The 11,242-nt window shown below is 48.5% G+C and overlaps 1 protein-coding gene across 1 annotated transcript in view; it reads left to right on the top strand.

The window, feature by feature from the left end:
* Positions 1–888: 888 nt before the first annotated feature.
* The window catches only part of Brf1 (BRF1 RNA polymerase III transcription initiation factor subunit), a 48,424-nt gene continuing 38,070 nt past the window's right edge, over positions 889–11,242 (top strand). Inside the window, exons 1-2 of the mRNA XM_051152394.1 lie at positions 889–1,089; positions 6,493–6,573. Coding sequence (XP_051008351.1) covers positions 906–1,089; positions 6,493–6,573 — 265 coding nt within the window. The 5' untranslated portion in view covers positions 889–905. The remainder of the gene's footprint in view (positions 1,090–6,492; positions 6,574–11,242) is intronic.

The raw sequence follows: 11,242 nt of genomic DNA, 5'->3' as shown, positions 1-11,242 counted from the left end.
AACTGATGAGAAGCTTGCACATTTACAATGCTTCTGCTTACCCAGGAAAAGGTCCTTTCTAATCTAATTTAGTTTGAGCTCCTGTGACATCCTGGAGTCTAACTGTTTCCGACCTGTGGTCGTGCTAAAACTTGTCAAGGGCTGCCAGGCAGATGGTGAGCCGCACCTGCAGATCCAGAGGGCCCTGCGTTGGCTCCATTCCGTCGGAGCTCACCACCTACCCAGGAAATGGGGAGCCCGGGGGGAAACTTAGCGCTAAGGGGGTACCAAGCGTTCCATCTAGGGGGAAGGGAGGGTGCAGCTGAGAACATTTCTCCGCCCCTCGCACAACCTGGCCCCGCACCCCCCTTGATCTTGCAAGAGGACGCTTACTCGCCAGGCCCCTCCCACTTCGCCCGCCCTCCAGGCCCATTGTGCCAATCGCTGCTGGAGCCACCATAACCCTGGGCCGGGCCTTGGCCGCTTCAAGTTACCGCCCACAAGCCCTTCCCACTACTTTGTTTGCAGAGTCTGCTCATTGACCGTCCGCTCCGCTTAGGCTCCGCCCGCGGCCCCGCCCTCCCCGCCCGCCCCGCTGCTGGCCCGCGAGGTCTGCGGGGCTGCTGGTTCGGAGCGTCGCTCCGGGCCGGCCGGGAGGTCGGCTGTTCGGTCCCAGCCTCAGGACGCTTCTTCGACTTCCCTTCCCGGTCCCGCGGGCGCGGCCGTTGGAGGCGGCGCGGCCCGGACGCACGAGGCGAATCTGCCGCGACGAATCGGCGGGCGTGGCGCCGGCGGCCTCGCGAGAGCGCGGCGCAGGCGGAGGCGGCGCGAAGGGCCTTGCGGGCTGAGGGCCGCGGGCGGAGAGCGGGCGGCGGGGCGGCCGGGCGGCGGGGGAGGGGCCGGCGGCGGGGCCACGGGGCTCCGACATGACGGGCCGCGTGTGCCGCGGCTGCGGCGGCACGGACATCGAGCTAGACGCGGCGCGCGGCGACGCGGTGTGCACGGGCTGCGGCTCGGTGCTGGAGGACAACATCATCGTGTCCGAGGTGCAGTTCGTGGAGAACAGCGGCGGAGGCTCGTCGGCGGTCGGCCAGTTCGTGTCTCTCGACGGTGGGTCCCGCAGCTCGGGGAGACCGTGGGGCGGGCAGGGCTGAGTATGCGAGATGAGTAAAAAGTCGAGGCCGGCTGGGAAGCTGAAGCGGATGTCCTGCGACAGGCCGTGGGCAGGCGGGCAGGGAAACTGAGGCAGGGCCAGGCCAGGCACTTGCAGCCAGCTCTCCGCCGCGTCCCGTACGCCGACGTTAGCTCTGCGATCTGCGCGGTCCAAAAGTCCCGGTCTGGTCCAACGGAGACGGTCGAGCTGGGTTCTGGATTCTGGTAGGCACGGTTTTGAGGTTCGCAGTTGATGCACGTTCAGTTTTTCCCCGGCTGGCCACTGACAGTGTGCATTGACAAGGGCTGTGAAATAGGTACGCCCAGCCTCAATTCTCTGCCCAGTCACCTAAGTCTTTATTATGATTTAATTAGTGTTTGTTTCCTAACCGTTAAGTGTCGGAGTCTTTGGTGTGGTCTACTTCCAAATCCTTCTTTGTATATGTGATTCATGAAGCAGAAGTTAACTCATTTGACCAAAGGTTTTATATTTTGAAGCATTCCAACTTGTCTTTTCTTTCTTAATTTTTCTTTTGTCATGAACCTAAAATGTCTTTGTTTGAGTCACCGCATTTGTCTATTAAAAGTTATTTATATGTTTATATAGTTACCCGCCCTCCCCCATCTAGCCCAGGGCTTCTGGCATACTAAATAGCTCCCAAATCCTTATACCAATGGAAGCCTATGCCACATTTTGAGTTAAGCCTTGTGGAAAGTGTGATGTGCAGGCCGATGTTCCTTTCTTGCGTGTGGAGATCCTGTTTTTTTCTGCACAATTTGCTGGAAGGCTTCTTTTTTCTTTTTCTTTCTTTCTTTCTTTTTTTTTTTTTTTTTTTTTTTTTTTTTTTTGGTTTTTCGAGACAGGGTCTCTCTGTGTAGCCTTGGCTGTCCTGGACCCGCTTTGTAGACCAGGCTGGCCTCGAACTCACAGGAGTGCTGGGATTATAGGCATGAGCCACCACGCCGGCTTTTTTTTTTTTTAAACATGGAGTTACCATTGTTCCTTCAGCAGAGATCACTGTATGTCATCTGTGTGGGCCTGCTTCCGGGTTCTGTCTTGTGTCCATCCTTACATTTTGTTTACATTCTAATGTCTTGAGATCAGATACTGTGAGCCATCCAGCGTTTGTCTCCGTTTTGGGGACTGTAGAGTAACTGTGTATTTGTTTGATATGTGTCGTGTGTATGTGGTCCTCCGGCCAGAACGCAGGTCTTGCTCATGCTAAGCAAGTGCTCTGCCACTGAGCCCGCAGGGCTTTGCCAAGTTGTCCAGGCAGGCTTTGAGTTTAATCAGTAGTCCAGGGAAGCGTTGAATTTGAAGTCTTTCAGCCTCAGCCTCCTAAACGCTGGGATTGCAAGCATGCATCACCACCATGCCCTGTGTGGCTGACTGTGTGTGTTGTAGTGTTTGTGTGTGTATCGATGCACATGCATGTGCAGGTACACGTGTGTGGGTACATGAGTGAGTAGGCCCAAAGTTGGCATTGAGTCCTTTCCTTGGTAATTCTACACCTTATTTATTGAGGCAGGGTCTCTCACTGAACTTGGAACTCACCAATCCAGGCTACTCTAGCTAGACGGTTTGCCCAAGGGATTCCCACGCTCAGCCTTCCAGTTGGTGGAGTTAAAGGTGGCTGGGTTCTGGGAATCTGAACTGTGGTCATGCCTGCACAGCAAGCATTTAATCCACGGGACCATCTCCCCAACCCCTGTGGCAGGTTCTCAGATCTGCTGTGAGTTCCAGAGCTAAGCTCTCCTGAGGTATTATCCTTTGGGCATGTTTGCAGATTTCTGACTCTGTTTACTTGGGATATTGGTCTGCAGTTTACCATCCATCAGCCTTGGGTGTTGATGCCTTGTTGGAGTGATAACAGTACTAGTCAGAGCAGACATCTAGGGCAGCATTTTTCTAGGTGCATCCATGGCTTGGTGACAATGTTTTGCGCTCTGTTCCCTCATAACACCAGGGAAATAGTGTGGAGCCAGGGTGGAGTGAGGTCTCACCGTGCATCCTAAGAAATCATGCTCAGAGGCATTGAGCAGAAAGCTCAGATGGGCTCGTAGGTGGCATCAGGATAGCTCTTCAGGGAGCAGCACTCCAGCAACCAGCCACGGGTGCCCATGGGAATGCGTTGTGGGTCCGTGGATCCTTAGCCTTGGTCGGACAGGGTATACAGGAGAGAGGTGTCAGCTGCTTTGAACAGCCATCTTTCACATGGCTACCTGCCTACCCTGCACCCCAACCCCATTAATTAGCATGACCACATGGGCTGGAAACAAATGACTTGTCCCATTTCCTGCCCTCATAGGTCCCTAGTTTTCCTTGCTCATCTTGCCCTTCCTCCAGCTTCATTTTAAAGCTCTGTTTTCTCATTGGTGGGTATCTCATAGGTTCTAAAACACCTATCTTCCCTAGGTGTCCTTGCTTACCACAGCCTAAGCTGGACACGTAAGAGTCTGCTCTAGGATATGTGCCTAATACCCCAAAGGGAGTGATGAGAGTCCTACAGCAGTGGTTCATGGCACCCTGTACCTGGCCTTTTTAAGTAGCCTGTGCCAAGGGAAATAGTGGGCTTCAGGACCACAGGCTCAGATACCAAATGCAAGGCAGTGGGTAGCTGGAGAAGCTGGGATTTGAGCTGTACCATGAGAGTCTGGGCTTTATGAGCAAGGATGGTAGGGGCAAAGCAGGGTTTCCATGTTATACACACACATTCCCCAGCAGGTGCCATGGCCCTCTGAGGCCTCCCTCTGTCAGTGGATGAAGACCTCTGTGCTAATGCACCCTTCTCAAGACTTGGAACTACTTTCAGAATGCTTGTTGCAGAGAGAGCTCCTGCACCAGGCTGCCTCCTGTGGCTCTTGTCTCCTCAGCTTCGTCCTCCCCTATACTGGGAGCAGCAAACGTTGTTGGTAGGCTGGGAATACTCCTGAGGTTCCCTGGTGTAACCTAGAGCCTCATGTGTGGGGCAGGTACTTCCCAGCCCACTAGCCAGAACTTTTTTTTTTTAAACTTTATGTATTTATTATTTATACATATTCTGCTCGCATGTGTACCTGCCCATTAGAAGAGGGCACCAGATCTCATTGTAGATGGTTATGAGCCACCATGTGGTTGCTGGAATTGAACTCAGGACCTTTGGAAGAGCAGTCAGTGCTCTTAACCTCTGAGCCATCTCTTCAGCCCCACAGAACTTTTTTTTTTTCATAGGGTTTTTTTCTGTGTAGCCTTGGCTGTCCCGGACTTGCTTTGTAGCCCAGTCTGGCCTCAGAGTCTCTAGCCTTCTATGTCAAGCCAATAGAGTTGTAAAGACTTTCTAATCTGGGGACTCTGAGAAAAATGAAGGACAGCGTTATGGGCTAGCCTTTCTGGACACTGAGGTCTCTTGGCCCTCTTCCTAGGTCTGGTCTAGCATGTGAGGGTAGTATTTCCTGTTCCAAAGCATGTCCAGTCTGTCTGTACTCACACTGTCTTGAGCTGACCCCTCTGTATCCTGTGCTAAATCAGAGTACATCTTCCTTTCCTTCCTTGACCATTCATTGACCATTAGGGGCCACGCTCTTCCAAACCCATCTATGCTATACTTCCAGCCTGCTGGGCATAGTGTTGTTTATCTGTAATCCTAGCACTGGGAGGCAGAGTTCTAGGTCAACCTGTGCTACACAGTGAAACCTGGTCTGGAAGGAAGAAGAGAGAAGAGAAATGCCCAGTGTTTGTAGTAGAGAGCAGCTGACATTGAGGGTCAGCAGCGCCATCTAGAGGGCACATTTGCCTTTTCTTCTTTCACACTTGCTGGGAGCCTGAGTCAGCTAGCACCTGGTGTGACATTTGAGGAGTAACCGCTTTTTACACCACATTTCCTCTTGCTGCACACACGTGGAGGTGTGGCAGGAGCAGTAGTCAGAAGGTAGTTCTTAGGGCCAGTACAGATAGAACGACGGCCCAACCATAAGTGTGGGGTTCCCAGCATGGGGGTACGATTGTGTCTGTGGAAGTGGTAGTGACTGCTCTGTGGGTCTGGAGTGGAGGAGCGCAAAGACTGCAGTAAGCATTCAATTGAAGTAGAAGTCTTTTCTTTGGCATGGGGTAAGGGGGGGGGGGTGCAAGGGTGCGGGTACAGTAGGAGAGTGAGGCAAGCCTTGCCGTGTTGTCACTTGGCTGCCTGATCACAGACCTGAGTCACCATACCCAGCCTGTCTCATGCCACCATTGTTTTTAAGTGTAATGTAGTTTTTGTGGGTGTTTTTGTTTTTAAGCTTTATTTATTTATTATTATGTATACAGTATTCTGTCTCCTTGTGTGCCTGCCTGCCAGAAGAGGGCGCCAGGTCTTATTATAGATGGTTGTGAGCCACCATGTGGTTACTGGGAATTGAACTCAGAACCTTTGGAAGAACAGCCAGAGCTCTTAACCTCTAAGCATCTCTACAGCCCAATTTTTGTGTTTTTTAGGATCTTTTTATTTTTCTAAATTATGTGTGCATTTGTGTATGGCTATGTGCACGTTAGTGCAAATGCCCACAGTGGCCTCAGGTGCCAGCTCTCCCTGGAACTGGAGTCACAGGCAGTTGAGAACTGTCTGTGAAGCAATTTTGAATCCTCTTTAAGAGCTTGCTCTTAGGCCAGGCATTGATGGCATTCCCTCGGGAGGCAGAGGCAGGTGGATCACTGAGAGTTTGAGGCCAGTTTGATCTACAAAGAGAGTCCAGGACAGCCAAGCTACACAGAGAAACCTGTCTCAAAAAACAAAAACAAACAAACAAACAAACAAAAACCAAACCAAAAAAAAAAGAGCTCGCTCTTTCTAGATCCTATGAGTGACTTGTATTAAAAGCACATATCCTGGTGCTGGGTGTGGTGGGATTACACCTGTAATCCCAGCCCTAGGAAGGCAGAGGCAGGCGGATCTCTTTAAGTTCGAGGCCAGCCTGCTCTACAAAGTGAGCAGGGTTACATAGAGAAACTGTGTCTTAAACCAAAACAAACAAAACACACATTCGTTTTGATTAGAGCAATAAAGTATTTTTCTTGTTCTTTTTAAAAATTACATTTATTTGGGGGAGGTATCATGGTGCATGTGTGGAGAAGAACACTTGGAGAACCAGTGTGAGTTGCAGGCATCGAGCTTGGAGACAAGAGCTTCCAGCTACTCAGCCATTTCATCAGCCCCTGTTGGTTTGCTTTGTTTTAAAGGTTTGGGTGCCTCTGGCCAAGGCCACAGATGTTGGATAGGCAGAGCAAAGTCTCTCATCCCGCTGCTCTTCCCTGTTGGAAAGCTGGGTCTTGCTTTGCTCAGTCAGTAAAGGGCTGTGGGGCTTGTCTGCTAGGCTCTAGCTAACCTCACTTTTTTATATTTCCAGGTGCGGGCAAAACCCCAACCCTAGGCGGTGGCTTCCACGTGAACTTGGGAAAGGAATCAAGAGCACAGACCCTACAGAATGGTATTGCCCACTTCAATGCTGCTGGCCATGGGGTGGGATAGGAGAGGGAGGTGGTGGGACAGGACACTGCGGTTGAGGGTAAGAATCTACCAGACTTTGCAGTGCCCACTCTGTCTATCCCATGTCCTACCTTGTGGCCAACTACTTTTTGCCACCCTTATAGTCCAGGGCCAGTAGCACTCTGGGAGGAGTGGTTCCTAGCGTGTCCCCTCTTCTACGCATTCTGCAGCTCTTGTTAGGCCCCCTGTTGATGCTTGTTTTTAAACTCTATTTTCTTAGGGGTATTGAAGCCTCTACCTCCTTTCCACCAACCTCTTAACGCTGGATAAGGGAGAAAGAAGTCAGGAGAGGGGTGCAGACCCCTTTACTTCTCTCAGCTGTTTAGGGTCAGTTGGATTCTTTTGAGGCAAGAGCAATCTTCGTCTACAGCAAACACAGCAAGCAGTCTCCTCTGAACCATGTTGAAATGTCTCTCTCCTTCCACCACGCCAGTCCTTGGTCTCTCCAAACTGCTATACACCACATACTAGCGCCCCCCCCCCCACCTTCTCTCTCCAGGCTCTCATATTTATTTTCCTCAGAGTCTTTGACCACGCCATCCATGCCACATAAGGCAGGTGCTACCAGCTGGCAAAGACCACGCCCCTCATGAAACAGTTATCAGCTGTGGACAAACTAAAGCACAAACTGAAATCCCACAGTTGGGATTAAAGCAAAAACATATTCACATAACATAACTGAGTTTACAAAGAAACCAAAAGTTCCATTACAGCTCCCCTCAGTGAAGGGCCCTCAGATGGAACCAGCCTGCAGCTGTTTGTTCCTGATCTCTTGGAGATAGGCATAGAACCAGAAAGTTTGTAACAGTTTGACCTGGCACAAGTGACATTTTTACTGTTTTATGAAAGCATCAGAATAGAGAAATGTCTGTCTGATCCTTTGCTTGTTTTTAATTAGGTTATTTGCCTTTATTGAATTTGTAGGAGCTGGAGAGATGGCTCAGCGGTTAAGAGCACTGGCTACTCTTCCAGAGGTCCTGAGTTCAATTCCCAGCAACCACATGGCAGCTCACAACCATCTATAATGAGATCTGGTGCCCTCTTCTGGTGTGCATGAAGACAGTGTAGTCATATACATAAGAAAGAAAAAGTTCTTTGTATATTTTAGCTACAAGGTTTTGTTTTGTTTTTTGAGATAGGGTTTCTATGTAGCTTTGGCTGTCTTGGAACTCTATATAGACCAGGCTGGCCCTGAACTCAACAGAGATCTGCCTGTCTCTGCCTCTCAAGTTCTGGGATTAAGGATGTGTGCCAATACACCTGGTTTTAGTTGTAAGTCTTTAAAAATATCTATTTATTTACATTTATTTATATATGTATGTGTGTGTGCTTACCATGGCACATTTATGGAGAACTTGCAGGAGGTTGGTCTCTCTTTCCTCTGTGTGAATTTGGAGGCTGAACTCAGATTATTGGTTGTGACCACAAGCACCTTTAGCCCCTAAGCCATCTTGCTACCCTCTATGAGGTTTTTGGTTTTTTTATTTTTTTAACCAGATATATATATTATGGAAAATTTTCTCCTGTTACATGAGCTGTCTTTTCACTACTTTTGTTTTTCTCATTATTTGATGATATACAATAGTGGTTGCTGTGCGGAGATAAGGTCCTGAGTTAGGGTCCTGAGTTGAGCATCATGACCTGAGCCTGTAACCCTGGCACTGGAGAGACAGGACAGTTGGATTCTAGAGCCTCAGTGGACAGTCACTGTAACCAAAATGGGAAACTCCAGACTTTTTTATTTTTATTTTTTAAGATTTATTATTTGTACAATATTCTGCCCATATGTATGCCTGCACTCCAGAAGAGGACACCAGATCTCATTATAGATTGTTGTGAGCCACCACGTGGTTGCTGGGAATTGAACTCAGGACCTTTGGAAGAACAGACAGTGCTCTGAGCTACCTCTCCAGCCCCCAACTTTTTTATTTTATCTTATTTTCTTTTTTTGAGACAGGATTCCTCTGTGTAGCCTTGGCTGTCCTGGACTCACTTTGTAGACCAGGCTGGCCTCGAACTCACAGAGATCCACCTGTCTCTGCCTCCCAAGTGCTGAGATTAAAGGTGTGCGCCACCACACCTGGTGGCAAACTCCAGATTTAATGAGAGACTCTGTATCAAAAAACTGACAAGGTGCAGATCAATAGAGGGCCCTCCCAATGCCTGACTCTGGCCTCTGGAGGTGTGATCATGGTGTGCATGCACCAGCCTCCATAGGTGTGATCATGGTGTGCATGCACCAGCCTCCATAGGTGTGATCATGGTGTGCATGCACCAGCCTCCATAGTGTGGTCATGGTGTGCATGCACCAGCCTTCATAGGTGTGATCATGGTGGGCATGCATCCCCTTCTTCAAGCTGGTGCTTATAGCTTCTTTAGTCTGGGTTTGACTGTCTGGGCTGCCTGTTGTGTTTGGGAGTTGGTCCTTATGAGTTAGAACATGTGGTGAGAGGCTGGGTCCATTTTATGTGTGCATATCCAGACTGTATTTTCCCAGGTGACACCCTCCCTTGTTGAGAGTCATTTCCAGACTGTTCTGCTGTGCTGGTCTGTATGTTTTTCTCATTTGGCTGCTAGCGTTGTGGTGAGTTTGAATTTGGGAGGTGTATATACTTCTTCTCTTAGGGGTGCTGTTTTGATTATTCTGAGGTTTTTGTTTGTTTGTTTAACTTTAAGGATTTATTTAATATATGAGTGCTCTATCTGTGTGGTGTATACCTGCTTGCCAGAAGAGGGGATCATATCCCTGTGTAGATGGTTGTGACCCAGCATGTGGCTACTGGGAATTGAACTCAGGACCTCTGGAAGAGCAGCCAGTGCTCTTAACCTCTGAGCCATCTCTCCAGCCCCTATTCTGAGTTTCTTGAATCGCTCTATAGGTTGGTTCATCCGTCCTTCCCTCCTTCCTTCCTTCTTCCTTCTCTTTTTTGAGACAGAGTCTTGCTGTGTAGCCTAGGCTGGCCTAAGACTCATGATACCCTTTGCCTTACCCAGTTCTGGGCTCACAAGGCCTGCCCCACTACATCCCTTGAGTCTGTTTGTGTCCAATTTCTGCCAGGAAATCAGCTGGGGCTTAAGGGGATTCTCTTTTGTTGTTGCTTTTGTTATTGTTGTTGTTGTTTTGTTTGTTTGTTTTTCGAGACAGGGTTTCTCTGTGTTATCCTTGGCTGTCCTGGACCTACTTTGTAGACCAGACTGGCCTTGAACTCACAGCAATCCGCCTGCCTCTGCTTCCTGATCGTTGTGGGGAATATGGTTCCTCGATGACACTAAATCTTCTGGGCTTCTCTTTTCATTGAGTTGAGTCTTTATAGTTTCAGTTTTGTAGTTATCTTGGTATCTGTCCAAAGGGAAGCCTGACAAGAATCTGGTTGGGGTCGTATTGAATCTGTAGATCAAATTATAGAACTTATGATATTGACCTAAAACTGTGAACTTGTACAGTTTCTTATTTTAGCAATCACACAGGCTGTGAGCAGACTTGCTTCCCACCTTTGTTCTCACTTATTCTCAAAGCTGTGCTCTTTTTTTTCTTTTTCTTTTTCTTTTCTTTTTTTATTTTATTTATTTATTTATTTATTTTTTTGTCATATGTTGTAGGCTTCTCAGAATTGCTGAGAGTGGATAGGCTTGACTCGTTGCTAACCTTTGTAATGGAAGTTTTAGTTTCTTTGTAAACTCAGTTATGTTATATAAATGGGTTTTTGTTGTTGTTTTTGTTTTTTTGTTTTGTTTTGTTTCTTTGAGACAGGGTTTCTCTGTTTAGCCCTGGCTGTCCTGGACTCACTTTGTAGACCAGGCTGGCCTCGAACTCAAAGTGATCCTTCTGCCTCTGCCTCCCAAGCTAGGATTAAAGGTGTGTACCACCACGCCCTGCTAAATGTTTTTGTTTTAATCCCAAGTGGGGAGTTTTAGTTCGGGCTTTAGTTTGTCCACAGCTCATAATGGCCTCCTGTGGGGCGTGGTCTTTGCCAGCTCGTAATGGGCAGCTTGGAAATAGAGAGGAAGGTTTCAACACAGTGGCTCAGAGGAGACTGCTTGCTGCATTTGCTATTGAAGAAGATTGGTATTATCCTCAAAAGAACCCAGTTGACCCTGAACAGCCGGGAGAAGTTAAGGGGTTGTTGGAAGGGAGGTAGAGACTTCAATACCCCAAATAAAACAGTGTTTAAAAACAAGAGTCAACCTACCTCAGTGTGAAAGGGTCAGTGTTTTTTGCTGTCAGGAACACTGTCATAAAGAGTATCTTCAGCTGCTTTGTATCAGTTACAGTTATTGTATGATCCTGTTCATGGGATGCTGGCAAGCCCTAGCCTGGGATTGTGAGGCTTTAGAATAGGTCTAGCCTTGAGCAATGGGCTGTAGAGAAGAACTGTCTTACCTGCGTTGTAGAATTTAGATGGCTAGTGGGCCTGGGCTCCAGCTTAGTGTAGTCTACTGTTTGCAAATTGTCGGTTTCTGGACCCAGAGTAGCCTTAGCTGTCTCTGGTGTGTTATTACTGTGTGCTGATAAGAGTAGCTGATCTTTTAGCCAGGCACAGTGGCACAGGCCTTTAATCTCAGCACTTGGGAGACAGAGGCAGGTGGATCTCTGTGAATTCAAGGCCAAC

This window comes from Acomys russatus, chromosome 1, assembly GCF_903995435.1.
Source record: "Acomys russatus chromosome 1, mAcoRus1.1, whole genome shotgun sequence".
In the NCBI taxonomy this organism is placed as follows: domain Eukaryota; kingdom Metazoa; phylum Chordata; class Mammalia; order Rodentia; family Muridae; genus Acomys; species Acomys russatus.
Note: the sequence above shows the minus strand (reverse complement) of the source record. Positions and strands in the feature narration are given on the sequence as shown.